General features: G+C 42.5%; 2 protein-coding genes across 4 annotated transcripts in view; both read right to left on the bottom strand.

Annotated features, from left to right (window-relative positions):
• Positions 1-7132, bottom strand: part of foxk2b (forkhead box K2b) — a 14968-nt gene extending 7836 nt beyond the window's left edge. Inside the window, exons 1-4 of one of the 3 annotated variants that reach the window (XM_029437962.1) lie at positions 6623-6736; positions 4256-4510; positions 1267-1461; positions 89-242 (exon numbers count right to left, since the gene is read on the bottom strand). In XM_029437962.1, coding sequence (XP_029293822.1) covers positions 89-242; positions 1267-1461; positions 4256-4257 — 351 coding nt within the window. In that variant the 5' untranslated portion in view covers positions 4258-4510; positions 6623-6736. Of the gene's footprint in view, positions 1-88; positions 243-1266; positions 1462-4255; positions 4514-6622 lie in introns of all 3 variants that reach the window. The other 2 variants (XM_029437963.1, XM_029437960.1) reach the window with 2 other exon arrangements.
• A 6035-nt stretch (positions 7133-13167) lies between these two features.
• LOC115011725 (uncharacterized) lies at positions 13168-18925 on the bottom strand. Its single transcript, XM_029436936.1, is given in 3 exon segments — positions 13168-16067; positions 16069-16537; positions 18616-18925. Coding segments are annotated over 3 exon segments (909 nt in total). The 3' UTR covers positions 13168-15937.
• Between the last annotated feature and the right edge of the window lie 3943 nt (positions 18926-22868).

The raw sequence follows: 22868 nt of genomic DNA, 5'->3' as shown, positions 1-22868 counted from the left end.
AATCAGTGCTCTGCGAGAGTTTATTAAAGGGCTGATAAGTGTTCAGGTTTAAGGAGGACACCCCCCCGGACTCTAGTCCTGCTCTCACCTTGGGACTGTCCCCCCCAGAGGCATCTTTGTCGTTGTCAGGCTGAGAGTTGTCATTCATAAGCTGCAGCTCTGCAGAGCTGACCATGCGTCCACCCATCCTGTAGCTGGAAGAGCCTGCGCCCCGCGGGCTGGAGGGGCACGAGTTAGCAGCACTGCAGGAAAACACAAGAGCGTCAGCTGCCAGGAAACCTACTGTTAAAAGAATCAAGAAATAGACAGACTATATGTGAGTGTAAAGTGCTTAAATCTAAAATATAAGGAGCCTAGCAGTTCCTAGAAGAGCCACAGTTCGGTCCCCTGGATTGTTTCTGTGCTGCAGCGGCTCTTGCTCTCGCTCTCTGTAACCTCCCAGATCGTCTGGAAACACTGCGGTCGCTTTAGGAGCCGCCATCAGGCCTAAAGCAACAACGCACTCAAGTCATAATAATAATAATGTAATAGACTTGAATAACCAGAGGAGGAACAGACTCAACGTAAAGGAAGATGTCCATTTTTAAATTCTATTTCCGTACTCGGGGGACTCTGGAGATGTTGGTGACCCTGACAAGGCAGCCGCTCCTCTGCACACATGTGCTCCACCTGCTGCCTCTTTCTGTACGCAGACTGTTTATTTGGCAACAGTTAAACACTTTTTTTAATCATATAACCTTCAAAGTGGGACCTGCATGACCGCAGGAACCTGGTTGTGTTTTAGCCATCTGTCTGAGATCAGGGGTTGAGAGGATCTAAGAGTCTAAGATGGAGGCGCCTCTCGCTCTGAGCCCTGCAGCCTCTGAACTAAGCCTAAGCTGATCACCTTATAGAGGCCGTGTCAAGGTCAGCGAGAGGCAGTGTGGGAGGGACCACCGTGCACTGCTCTGGGATCTTACAGCCAGACAAATGTACATTTACAGAACCGAAGAAGGTCTGAAACTTCGTATTTAATGTTCCTGTGAAAGGTAAAGATAAAGGTTTGGCTAATTGAAAACATTCTAATAAATTAATTAACACAACCTGACATTAATCTTCAAAACCAGAGCGGTAAATTAATACAACTTCGCTAAATGATCAGCCATCGTTCGTGAGGATAGTTGGTAGATTTGTTGAGAGGAATAATGAGTGTAGCACACAGGGAGAAAAGTCACTTCCTGTGTGCTTTAGGCCGGCGAGTCCTCCGTCACCTGCAGCGGCGAGTACCTTATGGTGCCAGTGGGCGATGGCAGCGGGCTCATGAGGTGAGCGATGTTGTCTGGAATGTTGATGGTCAGCGGGGAGATCTGGGGCTGAACTGGTTTCACTGGAGACTCTGGAGCTTCTCGCTTCACTTTCTTCCCACTGGACAGGGCTGTGAACGTGATCTTGATGTTTGTGCTGGGGAACCTGAACGTGCACCTGCAGAAGAAAAACAGGACGAAGAAGAAAAGTGTCAATCAAATCAGCGAGCCTTTAATAACACAAACCTCAGCCGTGTGGATGATGGCGCAGGCTCCGATTAGCCGAGAGAGACAACGTGCACGTTAATTAAATTTGAATACTGATGCTGGTTTAATGAAGCGCCCTCCTTCCTCACGCCGCCGGAACATCTTTGCCTGTTTGCGACGGAGGATCATCAAAGTGCTCCACCCGATTACACTGCAGAGGGACGAAGCACTGGAGCCGTTCTGGGCCTCGATGGAGGACAGGACTCTGCATCATGTCAACCGTTACAAAGCACGCATCCCATAATAATCTGCACTTCTCAGATTATTAGTAGGGCTGCAATTTACGCTTTTATTTGGTTAAATCGATTATAGGATTGAGGAAGTGGAATGTTGACGTTAAACGTTAGTTTGTCAGCCCAAACTAATATATTCACTTTAACACATAAAACACGATTTAAGGCTGAAACAACTAATTATTACTTTTAAACTGTTGCCCAGAAAATATGTTGATAATAATTATAGTGATTTATTTATCAGGTAGAAAACGGTAGAGGTATTCTACTCCCAGACCTTCAATGCATCTGGACAAATCTGAAAACACGACACCGGACTCGAGGAAGCGGTAATGGCATTTGTTTTTGGGTTATCGCTGTCGGGCGGTTTATGGGCGACATCTTAAATATCAGTGAGGTTAGTTCTCAATAACCTACTGAAGTTATTTATACTCAAAACCTCTGCAGAACTTTCTCTCACTCTTCTGTTGTACCAAATATCCTCTGAACTGTTCCGACACGTTTCATCACACGCCTGAAAACAGCGTAATTCCTTCCTTTAAACTCGTCTTCATCAGAACGCGGCATCTCTACAGCAGACATGTTGCCCTCCAGGTTGTTACTATTGTTCTCAGCTGTGCTGATCCTCACGACACCAAACCATCAGAGAAGTTGTGCGTGAAGCGTCTTGGATTCAACGCTGTGGTGGTCTCTAGACGACACACGACTGTAAAGATTTAAATATAGATCCCGTACATGTTACCCTCAGCGAGGCGGCACTAATGAACCACAACTATAATTTCTGATGAGTGGAATAAAATAAAAACAACCAAATTGAGCGAGGAACGCCGGGACGTTGCCAACAGAGAGTTTTATGGTGGATTCTTTGCAATTCAAATATTTTGTATTTGATAAAAACAGACTCAACGTTGATGTATTGTAGACTATTAGAAAAGGCACAGATACCAGTGAACAGCAGGAAGCCTTCTGCCTGACACCGGGGACACGGAGCGCCAGGCACAGCAGTGTTTTCACCAGACCCTCGCTGAGCTGAGAGACCTGCATCCCCGACACCTACATCTCAAATGAGCTTTGCCGCTCGCAGGAGGAGACTGAAACACTTCCCGGAGCCAGACTGGTGATGGGGAGACACACTGTGCACGTTCGCTCTCTTCGCCGTGGATCTGACGAAGTTACGGAAGATCCTTAAAATAACATCAGAGCACGTCTCACTATCTGGCGGCTGTGGAGAGCTGACAGAGTGGGGACAGTGATATCTAAATATATCAATAAATAATACAATATCAAACACAATCCTGTTCCTTTATGTCCTCGTCTCTCACCCTGCTGAAGATGAGCACCGCTGTACGTTCAAATATAACTACGGCTCACGACAAAGCTCGACTGTCAGCGATTAGAGCTACTTTATGAAATATTGAATTATGAGGATTACATTGGAAGCACGGTTGGTTTGACTGTGCATGTGGGACTAGATGTTCTGTATATTACGACACTTTCAACCCCGATATATTCCCGGAGTTTACCCGAGGAGGTGGTTGAGCAGGGGCGAGAGGCCGTCCACATCAATCATCTTAACAGCTTTAAGTGGTGACAACTAATCCATATAAATGCAACTGTGGCTGCACACGATGATTATTTATCATCACTTCTGTTCTGTTTCAATTAAACATTCGTCTCACCAACAGCTCAAAACCCAAAGACATTTTATTTACAATAATATAAAACCTCACTGTTGAGAAGCTTGGACCAGCGATGTCCTGAAATCGTTTAAAACAACAACAACAAGTGTCCGAACAAGCAGCTGAGTGATACTCGTGCTTCAATACTAAACAAACCTAGTTGTTGGCCAGAAGTTTACATATCTGGATAGTAGTCAGAAGAGTTTCATTGAGGAAAGATCTGATCAAAGAGCGAGTAAACAAGCCTCAGGCTCTACCCAAGGATCCAACGCCAACTTTTAATACAACAAATCGATACTTAAATCTATGACCACTTATTGGACGATATTCAACACACAGCTCTGCCATCAACTAACTGCGTAGTTAACAAACCGTTTCTGCACTACATGCAACACTTTCATTCACACATAGTTGGGTATTTATAATAGTCTGAGTGAGAATCAATGGTATGGGAAGCTGTGTCCTTGTTGTTGAGTATCCCCCTGAAAGCATGCATTCATTGAAGCCCCTTTAATCGACCCTATTTCTCTCCTGTATGAACAATGAGGCCTGAACTCCAAAAAACACAAAACGCACAGTTGCTATGCCGCTAAGCTGCGAGGACGGCAACAAACAAAGCTTGTTCAACTGAAAACTTTCACTTGATTTTCACCCCCCACCCAAAATGCAAAAGAAAAAAGAATGTAAACAAAAGAAGACAGCAAGAGCACCAACTTGGAGAGGGTTTGCGGGTGTGGGAGAGGACAGGGAGGGGGGGAGAAAGGGGAAGGGAAGGCCGTTCCTTTCTGTTTACATCACCAAAGAGGAATCCCTGGAATACAACCCGTCCCCTGGGACAAAACTGAGCGAGTTCTCTCGTGCTGTCAATCTGCTCCTTATTCTTATTGTGGACAGCGAGGGTCGTGCAAGTGTCTTCTCCAGCTCCAGGATCCCAGTAAAGCATGTGCCCGCTATGGAGGTCCATGTTGTGAAGACTGCTGCTGATTAAAAGCTGATCATTGGCAGTCGGTCTGATCAATAAGAGAACCTGATGCTGTTCCTTTAGTGCCTGCTAATGAAATGCATTGGTATGTGTATGATATGGCAGTGTGGAAATTGATTTATTGTTCAAATATTGACCTCAAACACGTTCAGCTGCAGACAATATTTTTGTTTGCGCAGTAAAAGTGTGCTTTCACTTTGAGCGATTGCACAATAGCAGAGAGCAGTGTGGGAAGTCTGGCCAGTGTTGGCAGAGGCGGTTTTCTTTTGACTACATTACAAGTCACTTTAGTGAATAAACTGCAACCACTTTTTTGGCGTGCTAAAATGCCAAATAAATCTGTCTGCACAGAATGTAAACAGGCTGGTTTGTTTTATTTTTCGCAAGAGATTATCTTCCACTTCTGGTTTTGCAGTTTCAAATCTGTGCGATTGTTTTTATTGTCAAAAATGTAAGTTACATTTTGCCACTCGTCAGTCACATTTCTCATTTTTAACATTTAAAAAGAACAAAACCAAAGATTCACAATGATGCAAAAGCAACAATTGTTTGACTTTTGTTTTTATAATGATTCAAAAATGATTAGCACATGTGTTGATTAACTTACTGTCTATCAGCTAAGTGATTAAAAGAATCATTTCAGAGAACAGTTTCAGCTTTGCTTCAAAAACAGTTTATAAAAGTGATATAAAAAAAAACATCTTCACAATTGAGAAGTTGGGACCAGATAATGTTTTCCATTTATACCCAAAATATTAATTGATTCTGAAAATGGTTGATGACACAGGATTAGTTTTCTTTAGATGAAATTGTAATTTGCGCACTACAACAGTACATACCTGGTACAACCTGACTAATTATTACTTTATCAACATAACTTACATCCACATCAAGCACCATGTTTCACAAGACATTACTTAAGTTTAGTACAGATCAGGGTGATAGATCAGGGTGATAGATCAGGTGATAGATCAGGTGATAGATCAGGGTGATAGATCAGGTGATAGATCAGGGTGATAGATCAGGGTGATAGATCAGGTGATAGATCAGGTGATAGATCAGGTGATAGATCAGGGTGATAGATCAGGTGATAGATCAGGTGATAGATCAAGGTGATAGATCAGGGTGATAGATCAGGTGATAGATCAGGTGATAGATCAGGGTGATAGATCAGGTGATAGATCAGGTGATAGATCAGGTGATAGATCAGGGTGATAGATCAGGGTGATAGATCAGGTGATAGATCAGGGTGATAGATCAAGGTGATAGATCAGGGTGATAGATCAGGTGATAGATCAGGTGATAGATCAGGTGATAGATCAGGGTGATAGATCAGGTGATAGATCAGGTGATAGATCAGGGTGATAGATCAGGGTGATAGATCAGGGTGATAGATCAGGGTGATAGATCAGGGTGATAACCATTTCTCAACAATCCCCAAAGTTAAACAATGGCAGGTTACAACTTGCACAACACAGCTCAGGAACTTTCGGTTTTAAACCAAACTCTATGGAAACAAATGGTTTAAATTAATTATCAGGGTCAAATTCTTGCTTAATGGTAAATGTTAAGAAATGATTAGTGACATACACCAGCTAACATGACTTCGGCTAATGTGAATAGAGGCTAAAGGTCCGCAGGCTGTGCTGTTGTGAGCCGGTAGGGCGGGGACGGGCTGGTTTGTTTACGTTTAGGGGTCGAGAACGGCTCCATTCACAACTACAGTGAAGCTGCGGCTAACTGCTAGCTAACGTGTTTGTATGACAACAAGGTTGAATGTTTACAGTATCACGAGGTAAACATTTCTGACTTACGCGCGTCTACGTGACAGAACACACTGCTAGTAGTCAATAACAACAGCGTCCCCATAGCTGTGAGCTAGCTACGTTATTTTGGCTAAGTGGCTCCAGAACAGACACAGAGGAATGCGGCTAACGCTAAGATAACCACAGGGGGGATGTAGGGTGAAGGCAGGCGGCTAATTAACACTGTTGCTAACAAAAATGTCAACAAAGAAAATGGCATTGGGTACAGGATGCGGAGTTCTTGCTAACATGCTAAAACACGTGGTCCTCTCGACCCTGCTAGCCACTATCAACCTAATGTTGTTGACTGTTAACTTTAGCTGGCCGGCTACTAGCGCTAGCATCCACATGTTCACCGAGAGGGGGAACTTACATTCGTGGTAGCTGCAGAGGAGGGGCGCCCCGTCTGAGGAACACTCCGTCTACAAACACCCCGTTTTTACCGAGACACCTCAGGTAGAAATCCCCGCTGCCGGTGCCGTCGTCGCTGGCGGTGAATATCTCCAGATGCCTCCGGGAGATGAAGCTGGAGTGGCCCATACTCACGTCCACGGAGCCCTGAGACGAGTTCCGCCCGATGGTCACCGAGCGCTTTTTCATCATGTATTCGAATTCACGGCCCTCAAGCCGGGCAACCGGCCCAGACGATCCGCTCACCACGGCCATGTTCGTGTTAAAGTCTCTAAACGCCAAATACTGGGGCAAATAAAAAACCGGTGTATGGACGCCCGACTGTGGCCTTACAGAGGGTGTAAATTGATTAAATGTACAAGAGGGGCATCAAATTCAAAACAGGAATTTAGAGGGGAACATGCGAGGCCAGGGACAGCGGCTCCGACCCACCGCCGAGAGAAAGGGTAGCAGAGAGCTCCAACCAAACAGAGCAAGAGGCGGGTATGGCTTCACTAACAGCGCGCTCCACCAATGAGAATCCAGGAAACCGATGCAGCTCTGCGACTACGACCAATCACGTGTGAGTATTAATCTGAGGACAGATTCAAGGTCGGTTGATGGGTAGCAATACGCGCATATGCCGCTTGGTGAGAAGCAAGAAGCGGTATGAATATTTTTTAACCGATACAAGAGAGGAATGGAGCGACCGGTTTACACGTGCAATCAGTCACAATAACCACTACAACGAAAGATTATCGATACTCTATGATCATGCATCGATATCACAAACTAATCATGTATTCAAATCAAGAAACTACCGCATGTATGAGATCATTTTGCAGGATCCATTCTCCTTTCAGTGTCCACGTCGAAGCAGCGCAAAGCCACAGTGCATGATGGTCTTCCTCCTCCACTACAGAATCCATGCCTGGTTTTGCACGTTGCCCCCTTTGCAGCATCTGTGTTACTTTGTAAATATGAGGTTTGCTATCTTTTAAATGATCATCGTTACAGTCTGTAATCAGTACAAACACATCTTGTTGCCTTGACAGACAGATAGATGCTTCATATTTCCCTGCTTGGGCTGCAGGTTTATAATCCCGTCCCGTCCTGTCTGCAGGCCTTGTTATCATCAGGGTGAGTGACCCTGCCATCTGTAGGCCACTTGTTTGTAAACACTGAGGGACTGTCTGTGCGGAAGTGGTGTGTGTGCGCGTGCAATCAGACATCAGATGATATCACCCCTTACAAGTGTAAAGTAATAATCAGGTGTTAACAGATTGTATTCATTAAATGCAGCATTGAGGTAAACCTCAGGTTTGTTAACATCAGATTAATGCGTTTGGGAACCTATTTTAAGTTTGTGGTATAGAATAATGTCAACAGAGGCAAGGCAAACAAATATAAAAACAAAATAAAACAATATCGTCTGATCATTATTTAGACAAATATATAATCAAAAACAAGGGGAAAGCCTTATGTATGGTCAATGTTTCCTACATTATTATAATAATGTAAACATTTGATTTCAAAATCGAAGTCTTAGTAAGGTTATGAAGTCATCACTTATAGAGCTAAAGTTATCGCTTATTTGTCACAAAAGCAATTAATATCAACAACTTTATCTTTTCAAATTCTTGCTTTGACCTGCTTTAAGTCATTTTAAATATATTAATAAAATAAAAAACATCACTTTCTTTGCATTTTATAGACAAAGCTATTAATTGATTGAGTAATCTACATTTAAAATGATTATTTGCCACCATCCTAAAGCTGTATATTGCATTAAGCTAAAAAACGGAATGATCTTTTCCAGCTGCAAAAATATCAACGATCCTCGCTAACCTTTGATATGCTAACCGAGAAAAATAAATACAATTGTTTGATATAAGATTAATAAATACATAAAGTAAAAGATTGGTTATCATTTTTGAACAGAGAGTTTAATATCCTTTTTTAATTGCATTTATTTATTTTACTTTTCACCTGGTCCCCCTATTTAAAAAGGGGGACCAGAGAGTGTGTGCCAACTACAGGGGTATCACACTTCTCAGCCTCCCTGGTAAAGTCTACTCCAAGGTACTGGAAAGGAGGGTTCGGCCGGTAGTCGAACCTCTGATTGAAGAGGAACAATGCGGATTCCGTCCTGGTCGTGGAACAACGGACCAACTCTTTACTCTTGCAAGGATCCTGGAGGGGGCCTGGGAGCACGCCCATCCGGTCGACATGTGTTTTGTGGATCTGGAGAAGGCGTATGACCGGGTCCCCCGGGTGATACTGTGGGAGGTGCTGCGGGAGTATGGGGGTCACTTTTGAGGGCCATCCAATCCCTGTACGCCCAAAGCGAGAGTTGTGTCCGGATACTCGGCAGTAAGTCGGACTCGTTTCCCGTGAATGTTGACCTCCGCCAGGGCTGCGCTTTATCACCAATCCTGTTCGTGATTTTCATGGACAGGATATCGAGGCGTAGTCGTGGAGGAGAGGGGTTGCAGTTCGGTGACCTGAGGATCTCATCGCTGCTCTTTGCAGATGATGTGGTCCTTATAGGCATCATCGGTCTGTGACCTTCAATAGTCACTGGATCGGTTCGCAGCCGAGTGTGCAGCGGTTGGGATGAGGATCAGCACCTCCAAATCTGAGGCCATGGCTCTCAGCAGGAAACCGGTAGATTGCCTACTCCGGGTAGGGAATGAGCCATTACCCCAAGTGAAGGAGTTCAAGTACCTCGGGGTCTTGTTCGCGAGTGAGGGGACGATGGAGCGAGAGATTGGCCGGAGAATCGGAGCAGCGGGGGCGGTATTACAGTCACTTTACCGCACCGTTGTGACGAAAAGAGAGCTGAGCCAGAAGGCAAAGCTCTCAATATACCGGGCGATCTTCGTTCCTACCCTCACCTATGGTCATGAAGGCTGGGTCATGACCGAAAGAACGAGATCACGGGTACAAGCGGCCGAAATGTGTTTTCTCAGACGGGTGGCTGGCGTCTCCCTTAGAGATAGGGTGAGAAGCTCAGCCATCAGTGAGAGACTCGGAGTAGAGCCGCTGCTGCTTTACGTTGAAAGGAGCCAGTTGAGGTGGTTCATCTAGTAAGGAGCCACCTGGGCGCCTCCCTAGGGAGGTGTTCCAGGCACGTCCAGCTGGGAGGAGACCCCGGGGAAGACCCAGGACTCGGTGGAGAGATTATATCTCCTCACTGGCCTGGAACGCCTCAGGATCCCCCAGTCGGAGCTGGAGGATGTGGCCCGGAGAAGGGAAGATTGGGGTTCCTTACTGGAGCTGCTGATATTTTCTTGTCTTACTATTGTTGAAAATCAATAAATACATTGCTTTTAAAAATGAAAAAAAGTATCTAAAATCATTGGTTGGTCAAATATGTGATATATTATATTCATATTTCTTTCTTTCTTTATCTTATTCAATTCTGGGGACTTCTCTTATCAGAATTAAAAAAATTAATACATCTGAAAATGCATACTGAAAACGTGTAGCAATAATCTTTAAGTACTAAGCATCTCATCTTATAAATAATAAATAATAGCAGTGGTGGAAGAAGTACTTAGATCTTTTACTTACTCTTACTCAGTAATAATATTACATTAACAGCAACATTTATTTAAAGGATTAAAGTAAAAGTACTTGTTGTTCAGAGAGTTGTTTTATTATAATTATACATCATTAGAATATTATTACTGTAAGACTAAAAGTCTAACTCTGAATCTTTTTGCTTTTCTATGTTGTTTATTATGTAAATAAAAATTAGATCACAAAATGTTTTATTTTTAAACACGTAAGCAGCATTGTAATGGTAGAACAGGTGGATGTGGAGTACATTGTGCCTCCTTTATATACTGTTGGATAGTTTAAACTATGGCATTATATTATATTGTATAAATTTATCAGATGTTTGGACTGTAAATATTACATTATATTAATCTGTAAAGTAACTCCAGCTGTCATAAATGTAGTGGACTAAAATGACCTCAGAAATGTGCTTAATTACGATAGCTTTGTTTTAGTAACTAAGTAAAGGGGGTTTCCTTTATAAACACATTTAAAGACTGTAAAATATGAATCTCATTGTAGGCAGATTAAGTACAGACAGACCTGCTTGTATTTTAAACTCATTCACTGCTATTCAAGTATAACAAAACCTGTCATTCTGACATAAAGCAGGATGATATTTCATTATTCTTCACGTCACGTTAACATCTAACTTCGACCACTGGAGGGAGACATGCACCGTCATGATCCTCCAAAGATGACATCATGAACTCACCAGCCATTTTAAGCTTTTAGAATAAAGTAGTGTTCACAAACTGAGTAATGAACATCATCACTTCATCACCTGCCTGAGGAAAGATTTCTGTGTGTACCAGCGTTTACCTGCTCATTAATAACAGCATTTGAAAGACAGATAATATCAATACAAGCGGCCTAATGGCAGCCGTCTTTATCTGATAACACATCACACACGTTAGATTTATTGCTTGAAGTAATTCATTTGATAGTACTTTCGATATTACAAATTTCAGGTAATAATTCATATCATATATCAGTCAGAGCTTATCACAATGTAACACTGCTAATGTTTCCCCCACTTAAAGACTCAAGCCTATATTTATATATTCTTTTTTATTTTCTAGTACAATGCTAAACATCATGTGTGTACAGTTATGGGTGCATTTATCATGGATCATATCTGTGTAAGTGAAAGGTTTATGTATTTTCTCTTATCTTGTATCTTGTTTATCTTATATAATCAAGATTATTTTATGAAGCCACATCTGAAATATTAAAAACTTTAAAAATCTGTGTGTGTTTCTAATTGTCCTTCCTAGGTACTTGTGGTATTCACTTGTTTGTCCACTGGTGACAGTCAGTCCCATTTTTTATTTGAGTAGTGAGCGCTGTGGCACAGCTAATGGGAATCAACTATTAGCCAAAGCTCTCTCAAACCACAGGATTGAGATTCACAATCTCATATCTGCATTACCGACAAAACGCTTCATCATGCTGTGTTATTTGATTTAAGCTGTAACCAACCAGGAAGTGTATCTGAGCCTCATGTTTTCTCAAAGTAGATCCTCTCATAATCTGTCGTCTCTCACTGGAGATGTTATTATGCATTGACGACAGTTGTGATTAAGATTATAATGATATATAGCCTATACCATCAAGACAACTTGGGGGTTTCAGCACAACAGTGAAGGCGGTGTCCCGCGGGGAAGGACGGGCTGAGCAGCAGGGTTTACATCTCTTTGCAGCGAGAGAGAGCCCCATTACGCCTCTCCTCCATTTCCTCTCTCAGGGCCAGGAACCAAATGGACACATTAATAACACTCTCCATGTCTGAGGGAGCTAATGGTGCCTTGAGTGCTGATTAAGCCTGGGAAGAATTGGGCGTGGAGGAGGAGTATTAGTTTCATTCTCCTCACTAGCTGTTGTGGTGTAAGCTACAAACTGAAGCACAGATCGCACAGTGTCTTTTAAGGGGAAACTAATTGCTAATTAGCAAAAACCCTTCAGCACAGTGGTTCCCAACCTTTAACCCCACAGCCCTGTCAGATTACCTCACATAGGCTACCCCTTCATTGTTTCCCAATGTATGTTCCAAATATGACATTATGCATTAGCCTATATAAAATGATTTTGCTCATTTTTATCATGGAATTGAACTGTCAATACTTAGGTTTGTTTGGTTATCACATTTAACCATTTAAACCATTTATCTATTACTTCTAGCTAACCCTTTCAACTGCTCATCCATTAGCCTACTTTTAGCTACCAATTTTACAATGTATTCATTACTTCTAGCTAACTATTTCAACTGTTTATCAATTAGCTTTAGCTAACTATTTCAACTGTTTATCCATTAGCTTTAGCTAACTATTTCAACTGTTTATCCATTAGCTTACGTTTAGCTAACTATTTCAACTGTTTATTCATTAGCTTACTTCTAGCTAACTATTTCAACTGTTTATTCATTAGCTTACTTTTAGCTAACTATTTCAACTGTTTATCCATTAGCTTACTTTTAGCTAACTATTTTACCGACCATCCATTACTTCTAGCTAACTATTTCAACTGTTTATTCATTAGCCTACTTCTAGCTAACTATTTTACCGATCATCCATTACTTCTAGCTAACTATTTCAATTGTTTATTCATTAGCTTACTTTTGGCTAACTATTTCAACTGTTTATTCATGAACTTTACTTTTAGCTAACTATTTTATTTTAGCTATTTATTCATTACTTTTAGCTGCCGGTTTAACCTTCTGTGCTAACTTGCGAACAAGTTTTCACACCCTCTTGTATAACTGTAACATGTAGTGTTCAGGTGTTACAGCTGACCTTAAAATCAAGTCTCTCTAGTTGTGCCTGTGTGAAAGTGATGTTAATTCATCCTGTTGATCTCTGCTTTGGGTGGATCTTACTAAAATAACACAGAGCAAAAACCAACAGTACCTGTTTGGCAAGTTTTGATGGAGGAGCAGCCTCACAAAGAAAACAACAAGAGTCAATTTAAAGCATGTTTAGTCACTCATTTCAAAAGCTTCTTAGTATTACATAAATGTGCAGGGATATATTGTCAATAGCCTATATGTCAATATCAACTCATGCAGGCTACATAGTAAAGACATAAATAAGGCATACACTATCATCATTGTACACATTTTGAAAGCTTCCTCCCCCATGAAAGTGCTGAGAAATACATTTTCCACTCCAGTCCAGGAATCACTGCTTTCCACATACAACATGACAAGTTGTTTCCACCCTGAAGTCAAAGGGTGGAATAGAGTTATTTTTTATCTCCTGGGATTAGTCAAATGTGTTGCTGGTCGTGCCCAGATTTGGTTTTATCACATATCCTTCACTGAGGCAAAACCTTGAGGAGAGCCAGGCTCACAAATTCATGATTTTTGATGAAGCTTCTGCTTCAATCCGTCCTGCCCGTCCGCTCCTCATCATCACGTTGCTGGGTTTAAAGGAGTCCTGCTCGGCCAGCGCTGACTCAGCCCTGCTTCTCTCATACTGCAGTCACAGTATGTCGTGTTTGGGCAGGTTGAGCTCCTCCTCCGACACAGTGATGTTCCCCGTGTACCAGAATATCCAAAGAAACACGCTGAAGAAGATCAGCAAAGGTCCGGACAGCACGAAAAAGTCCCAGAAACTCAAAGGTGCGAAGATACCAACAAAGAAGAGGATGAGGCCGACAACGTCAAAAATCACAGCCAGCGACAGGAAAACTTTGGTGAACCTCCTCTCCGCCATCGTCGGGCTGCGAGAGACGGACAGGTGGATGTCGTCTGAAGGTCTGACAGGAGTGAGATCACGTCTCTACAGAAAAGTGCTTTCTGGATGACACTGCTTCCCTCTCAGCACGCCTTCACATTTCTGTCATAGCACAAGACTTGGTGGGAAGACTGGTATCCAACCACAACAATGGGTTGTGCCGCTCATTAAGATGAAAGTCACACGGTCCTTCTTCATTCCTTTGCAGGGAAGACTTGTTATGCACCTTGCATGACATTTAGATGACACATCAACCCATTGTCTGTAACCTGCACTGCAGATTTATGCACATATATTTTGCAATCAGCCGCCATTGAGCTTGTGTTTACACAGCGATAAGCCTGCTATCATTAATTGGGGCCCCCCCTGATCTTTTTGTTCAGCTAATGACACTAAAGTGATTCGAGGCTGCATCAGTGTGTTGCATCTTTTTATCAGATTGCTTCAAAAGCTCGCTCTTGACTTTACTCCCACTGAGTTCCGTGATTAACCCCAGGAAATAAACTCACACATTAAATTGAACTTGGGAGTAGCTCTGCAGGGTGGATACACTGCATTTAAGCCTCCCCTCAATATTTCATAATGGACAGTTCGTGCAGCAGTACGATAATGACACCTATTGTGAAGTGTTACAAAGAGGAAATACATGCAATGGAAACTTCTCTGCGAGCAGCTTGTTTGCCCAGTCAAGCTGCCGCTGTTTGTCTCTGCTCTGCGGCTTTGTCCTGCCTGCTCACAGATGCATTATGTTTTATTGACGTCACAAGTTTCCTTCAAGTGTGTTTGGCTAACTAACTCTGTATGTGTTAAAGGCCGCTTCAGGTGAAATAAACAAAACTCTGGCATGGCTGGGACATTTACATAAGGTGTGCCATTATTCCAATGTTTGTCTCTTGAGGCTACTATTCCTAATATGAGATAAGAGATGAGACAATACATACATGTTAGTGGATACACAGTTTGTTATACAGGATCCCAAGTCACAGGATCCTGTGTTGGGGAATTCCCAGGTTTGTTTAACCAACACAACACCATTGAGACAAACCAGTCGGACCAGTGTGGATGTTACTTTGACAAACATGACTTGACTTTACTCTGTGAGGTCGCAGCTCAAATGTGTTTGAAATATGTTAAACCTGTTAGGAATATGTAGCAAAGCATTTGTGAAAAATAAAACATTAAAGCTGAAATAATGGAGGACAACTGCCTTTCTGAGGTTGTTGATTCAATATATATTAATATACTCTAAAAAAAGAAATAAAAGATATTAAGATGTTTTATATTAAATTCCTGCAGCAGGGCCGGAAAAAGAACAGTTTGCCTCATTATGTGTGCTTACGTTTGTATTTAGAGATTATTTCAAGTTAAATGCTCCATATACTATATTATAACCTGGGACCCTTTTAGAATAAGTTTAGGTCATGAAGAGTAATGAAGGTCTTCATCGTTAAAGTTTATAATGTGCTTCAGTGCTAAAGCTTTGAAATCATTTAGACCTTGATGTTTGGAAATAAAAAGCAAATAAAATACAAAAAAACAGTTAAATTAATCAAATAAAATACAAAATAATTACTTTTTTTTTCAGTTCCACAATTTCTAAAGTTTCCTGGAAAGAGCTGACAAGTAATGAATTTGTTAACGCTTCATGCATGTTGAATTTTATGCTTGACTTGACTTATTTCTCACATTTCTGCATGTTGAGGTGAGCTGCTGAAAGACTGAATTAATTGGAATAGAATAATTGAACTCTGTCCGTAGCAGCGAAGTCTTTCCAGGAAACACACAGACCTGAGCGATAAAGTGTTACTGAGAATAAAAGCAATTACAAAAACATTTGTAATTCAGGTCCACATGTTCTGGGGGGTGCATTGAGGTTCTACGGACCGGCTACATGTGGACATCATTTTCATCCATTAGCTGAGAAATAATAAAGATTATTTGCATGATTTGAAATAGTTCAGTCCCTGCTGCAGCATATAAACCACGGGCTCTATGAAGGATCAGATTTTCTCTTCTAGTTCGGTCTCCATCTTCTTCCCCACAGCAGGGGAGTCCAGATCGTCTTCATACCCTTCATTGTGGGAGGCTGTGGATCTGCCCCATGTCACCCTGGTTGGCTTTGTGTGCGGGTAAAACACTGCTTCTGTCCTCCTCCACATACTTTACGCGCGGCTCTCCCTTCAGCTTCTGGCTTAACCTCTCGGTGAGTTTCCTGGCCAGCTTCACGATACTGCTCCTCTTTCTCCAGCCGTCGTCCTCCGACACCCGGATGTTGCCAATGTACCACATGAGCCAGAAGACCAGGCTGATGAACACGATCAGGGAGCCGGTGTAGATCAAGAAGTCGCCATAAAACTGGCCGTCGATGCGCACGTTTGCGAATATGCCGACAAAAAGCAGAACCAGACCGAGAACATCTAAGAAGACAGCGCCGAAAAATGCAGGCACGCATCCTCCTATAAGAGTCCGTATCCGCTCCATGGTGGACACATTACAGCTGCAGGTATAACGGGAGGATGCTTCACCTGCAGAGTCCCGCCCCACCTTTAAGGTGCAGATCCTGTGCACACAGCTCTTAAACACACACGGCCTGTCGCTTCCTGTTGTCCGTCATTAAAGCTCAGCAGGTTAAAGTCCACAGTAATGTGCGCTGCTTGTCATAATGCAAAAGATGCAGGACTTGTTAACATATTGTTTGACATCCAAATATCCAGGTGTGGTCATGACTCAGCCTTTTCTTTAAACGGCAGGTGACTATAAACCACTTTGTATGTGTTGATTTATTGTTATTTGGGACACGAAATATTGGAGTTTAACCTCTTTTTCCATTTAAAATTCTAAAAGTCTTTATTTATTTTCTTTTGCAAGTGTAAAAAGTCTTGTAACTAAAACAAAGGGTGCTTGTAATGTGGGTTAATGTTGTTATTTTGGAGAATTGTTGTCTCTATATTGTATTTTATTCTATAGCATGTGTGTTAATGTGTGATTATGATTGTGTGAATCGCCACAAAATGTTAGAAAATAGTCAAAATATTCAGTTTCAATATTAACTTGATATGCTATAAACATCAGAAGTTCATTATGAAAGCTTTAGTAGGTAACAAGAGTAGCTTGACCCACAGTAAACTAGATTCTTTACATTATCCAACAGAAAAGCAGCAGCACGAGCTCTAAAGTATCAAAGACTCTCCCCAAAGTGATCATTAAGAACATTAACACATTACGTCGGGACGTAAAGAGCATTTCAACAAACCCCCCCCCCGGCTTTAACTATCATCTAACATTTTATTACAATTTCCAGCTGACATGATCGTGCTAACTTCTATAAAGATGACAGTTTTCTCCACGTAATAAAAGTGCAGATTTAGTTCATGATGATATGATGTGTTAATGTTCTTTATTCATGATGATTTGATGATGTTTGAAAAGGCTGCTGGTCTCTTTGCTACTAATACTTATTTATTAAATCTGTCTTGTAAACACTGAAACACAGCTCAAGTGACGCTTTTAGATTTCTAACTCTTTTTTTAATGCCACTCAACTGAAATTTAACACCAACTAAAGAAAACATTAAATCAAAGAAAGAAAAATGGCATTAATTACTTGCGGTTCGGGATTGTAATATAACATAATTACACAAATTGTAATATAGCAGACATCAAACTAAATTTGAGTGTTGTTGGCATTTAAAACATTAAATATTAATTAAATTAATTTTAGATTTTAAATTGCAACATTAGTAACAAACAAAAAAATACGATTCATAAAAAATAAAATTTAATAAAATAAAATAATTTTAATCTTAATTTAAAACAGATTATTAATTTGCAATTTGCAACTGCAATTACTCAACAACATGTAATATAGCAACAATAACATTCATGCCACTCATGAATTTAAGATACAAGCAGTCATGTGATCCATTACAACTCCCTTAAATACAAACTGTGCAAAGTCTGAATTTAAATGCATTTTCAATGGAAATGAATATTTCCTGTCTATTGACAGACGCCGGGTCTGAAGGGTTGATTAAAAATACCCAGCCACATAATATTTCAATCCTATGAAGATGTGCTTCCAGGTCACGACCTTGTCCTTTATGAGGATGAACGTGTGCACATTCAAAGCCTCAGTTCCACCATGAGGACTTCAGCGGATGCAGCAAGACTGGGTAAACTGGGAACTGACCATTATAAGCTCTCACAACCTTTAATTATTCATGAACTGGCACATACTGTCCCACACAGCATGAAGAAATCCCCCTTGTCCACTCGTCCCTCGTGAACATTCACACGGACACTTTCTAGTATCCTCCTCGCCAAATTGTTGCACATTGTTGTCCTCGCGCTCCCACCTTCTTTTCCCACAGCCGTGGTTTATTAATGCAAACGCCGCCATGCACACGTGAGGCTGATATAAGTGCTTGTCAATCCTGGAGAAATAAACATAAATGTCACCACGCAGTCTTTTAATAATTAGCTTCCTCGGAGACTCCCATGCTGAAAACAAAAGAAGCACATTTCAATCCAGCGTGCTCGTGGAGCTCCTCGCGGATGAGTTCCAAAACGTGATTTTGTTTTGATCACAGGTTGAACATCGGCGCCCTGTAGTGACTGAGGGGCTTCTTCATGTTCTGCTTCCTGTTTTGCTTGGTGATGGGGATCAGAACCACGCCTACCACGAACACCATCAGCCCGATGCTCAGCAGGGCCGGACCCAGGAAGTTTGTCACCGTCTTGCAGTGGCCGGCGAAGTACAGGCCAGCTGATGATGATGCCGCACGCCATGAAGCTGCCGCCGGTGGACATGAGGTGGATGGCGAACCAGAATTCTTCACACTTGCTGCTGTGGGGGTCTGTGGTCCAGATGGACTCGCTGCGGGACAGGCTGAACACGGTGCTCTCCGTGCGGCTCGGGGGGGTCAGCTGGTCCCTGGACTGGGAGAGGGTGCACTCTCCCAGGGGGATGTTCTCTGGGCTGCCTTGCATGGCCTCCTGGACGAGTCTGTGGAAGCAACCAGAATCAGTCCGCGCTGTAGTTATGAGGAGATGACGACTGGACAGTAAAATATATCTGTGATCTGTGAGACACTTTTAAACACTTCAATCACACGGACGTTAAAATGATTTCAAACACAGCCTTCATCGATTCTTCAAATCTATCAAAGCAATATGGAAAACACATTTTCTCCCCATTAAAGTCAGAGCTGCATGCGTTAGTTCAGCGGCAACATGAATTGCATCTATTTCCACTGGACGACTAGAAGCAAACAAGCAAACAAGCAAACACCCACCTTCAGATCTGGATCAAGTGTCTCTGTCTGTATCTTTGAAGCATCAACAATAAGTTTAAATCTCTAAACCATCTGCTCAAGTGTGAAGGAGACGCTGACAAAAATTTCCGCCCACCGTGCGACCAGAGAAACCAGTAAAATGCAGAGCTACAGATCCCCACTACACCCCCCCCCCACCCCCTCTTATGCTTTCTCCACCTCCTCAAGAAAACACTGTGACCACCACCATCCCCTCACCATCATCTCCCCTCGCAGGCGGTCCCTCCTGATGTTGCATCCAGGGCGAGGAGCTTCCCCTCTGGTCCCCTGAGGATATCCATAAACCCCAAAGCACTCAGGCCGACGGCTCCATTCTGTGAAATCATTTCTCAAACTTCTCCCGAGAGCTCGGGTGTTGCCCTTTTGTTTAAAAACAAGCCTGAAAGAAGACAATGAGAGGAAGATATCTGCCTCAATCGCCCGGTGCACACAAAGCAGCAGCGCAGGGCGGCCGCTCGGAAATGGCTCTCAGTTAAAGCTGGATTGATGTAAGCAATCGCCCATACAGAGACTTTCCAATACAGCCTGATATGTTGGCACATTATCGATCCCAAAGTACCCCCGAGCAATTATCTGCAAGTTGTAGTTTTGTCCGCTGAACATCAGATCAATGGAGTCTGTGTGAGTCAACCCTCAGAACACACAGGAAGTCGTTCACAATGTTGCTCAAATGTATGATCTGTTTTGTGTCATCTTGTTATTCATCTTCTAAAATGTCCACACACACACACACACACACACACACACACACACACACAGAGGGATGTTTCTGCAATATGACTCCTGCTTCCATTAAGCGGCCCCTGGTATTACATTTGTGTCCGTGTTGCTCTTTTGGGAACACAAGTGTCAGTGTGTCGCCATTGATGGGAACATGATCTCGCTCTGTAACTCACTTACACCCCACACGGCGCCTGAGCTCTGACATGCCTCTTCTGCACGGCTGCTCGTGCAACTGAAGCTCCTGCATGAAGTCATTACAGTACTGCTGTCCTGTGTTTTAAATGCACCACTGTACCATCCTGTGGTGCAACACCGCCATGAAGCATCCTCTCAACACATGCAACGAGCCGCTCAGGCCAGCAGAGGGCAGTACCAGCATGTGTTTGGGCTCGTGGCTCAACTATTAGCTGAATCATTAACTTTTAGTGAAATATTTCATCGCAGGATTCGTTAATTAATCGGTTAATTCAGTTTTTGTTTAGTAATTACCTCATGGCTCCAGTTAATTCTGACGTGTGTTATGGATCAAAGTCTTTCTGCTGCCACATGTGAGGAATTAACTAAGCGTTCTCTGTAATGAGCTGCAGTATCTTGCGATTATGACGTGCTTAATTCTCTTTAATGTTCCGTTTAAGTGTGTTGTATCTCATGCACTTGATCAAAGTCATGTGAGGGCATTTCACTGTGCTGAGTAAACGTGCAGGAGGTGGAGCTGCAGGCCTGCACGTGTGTCCCATGAGATGAGACGTGAGACAGTGACATGCAGGACGTCGTTTTGTACCTTACATGTGAAAGTACTGGAAGGGTTGATGGGTTGATGGTTGAGGTCTGACGACGTGCAGACTCTAAACTGCACGCTTCTTTCTTTTATGGGAAAGGAAATTGAACATTTTTAGGCAAAGACAAACAATTTCCTGACATATTGGGGAGGAGTGAACGACATGTAGTTAAACTTTATTAACTACATTCTGCAGGAGCGTTAGTTCAATACATTCATATTGTTGTTATGTTGTTGTGTATTTAACCACTGTTACCATTTCTTTAACTCTTTAACAGCATCATTTATTTAGATGTTTATATTAAAGTTTAACTCATCACAAGATAAATTAAATAAATGTAAAAAACTAAAGCAAATGAATCAATAAAGACAAACAAAGTTATCACCTCGTTAGAATACTTCAACGAGTGTTCAGCTTGACACAACCACAAAGAAAGATGATTATGGGATGCATCGTGCATCATATATCATCATCTCCTAAATGAAAGAGTGGAACATAATGTTGAGATGTTCCCAGATGTTAGAGTCTACAGTGAAGAGAAGCTGGATTGTTGGACTTGTTATAAAGTTAAAAGTTGAGCCGCTCTATTGGTAAAGCGACATACAGGTATCTAATCCGGTCTGATAATGCAAACACAGAGGGTTCCAGGGATTAGAGCTAATAAGCCTGGTCTTGAGTCAGCACGCAGAGTGTGTCGGGCTGCAGAGGATTCAAATGAGCTGTGGACTTTGAGGTGCAGCGCCGCACACCTTCCGGTTAAAGCCACCAGAACTAAGATGCTCTAACAACTCCAACCCTTACTGCTGCTTTTCTTTTTCTTTTTTCGAGGCTGTGGATTAAACAGAAATACTTTTTGGCCAAATGAAGCCTCGCACAGAGCCTCGTTAACTCCTGAGCAAATATCAATAAAGTCCGTGCAGCAAGCTCAGCTGCAGATATTCACTCAGCTGCACACAAGTCTCAGATTAACACGTGGAGCCCTTTCTGTACAGGTGACCTTGGGAAACTAATTAATCTGCTTTGCATATTTACAGCTTTTTGTTGAGTAATCAACCGTAGCACAAAGGTTCTCTCACCCGTGGAGATGTGTGATACTCCTAGTTCTCGTAGCCGTCAAACTATCTCCAAAAGGAAAGCGTTGATGATACTTTCACTCTATAACATTAACGCTGTCGTGTAGGTGTTCCCACCTGATCATCCGACAAGAGGCATCAGGTTCCTTTCAAAGGGCACGCACACTGTGTCACACATACAGAAGTAAAGAGCAGCAGAGTGCCCACAGCAGCTGTAAGTTACATTATATCCTTCAAACTCACAACTTTTCCTCCTGTGGTTCAAACGTTCCCGTTTCCTCCTGGGTTTGTGTATCACGTGTGAACACAGCTGAGGCCTGAGGTTCACCTCGCAGCTTCCTGCTCGTGTTGACTCTTTGTTTAAGCACACGGAGCAGATTTGGCCTTTTTTGGAATAATCACAAAATCCGCTTGTTTTTCTGATTAGTTCTAATTGTGTGGCAGGAAACTGGAGTTCACCGAAACCTCTCAGCATCAGCGATCACTCAAACAGGTCAGAAGGTCCTGATACCACGCAGCAGCACAAAGCAGCAGAGGTTATCACCAGATGTGTTTTCATTTCATCGTCAAGCGAATCCTGAACCTCCCTCCTCCCGCGCAGACGTTAGAATATAAACTTAAGGAGTCTTCTTGTTTCTGAAACCTCTGAAGGTCAATACGCCTGCAGAACAGTGTTCTCCAGAGGTCACACATAAAAGCACACTCTTACTATTAAGTAATAAAGCAATTCTGTCTCATGAAAGCGTGAAAGAGGGAGATTACACATAACAACAACCGCTAAGTGATTGAAGTGAACGTTGCCTAATTTACCTGAGAAGGGAGCCGGCACTGTGCAAATGAAAGAGCTTTGAAATGAAATAATGTTGCATGATAATGCGCCTCTCAGGAGGTCTGAGAAGCAGAACATTTGAACATATCTGGGTCAGCGCTGCCTGCGTGAGACAATTATTTTCTCCAAATGAATCCGATATGTGTTGAAGGTGTTCGGGTGGATTGTTCCAGCGGCATGCGTTCGCCTCGTGCA

Source organism: Cottoperca gobio, chromosome 8 (genome assembly GCF_900634415.1).
Source record: "Cottoperca gobio chromosome 8, fCotGob3.1, whole genome shotgun sequence".
Taxonomy (NCBI): Eukaryota; Metazoa; Chordata; class Actinopteri; order Perciformes; family Bovichtidae; genus Cottoperca; species Cottoperca gobio.
The sequence above is the reverse complement of the archived record's forward strand: the minus strand, read 5'-3'. Positions and strand labels throughout refer to the sequence as shown.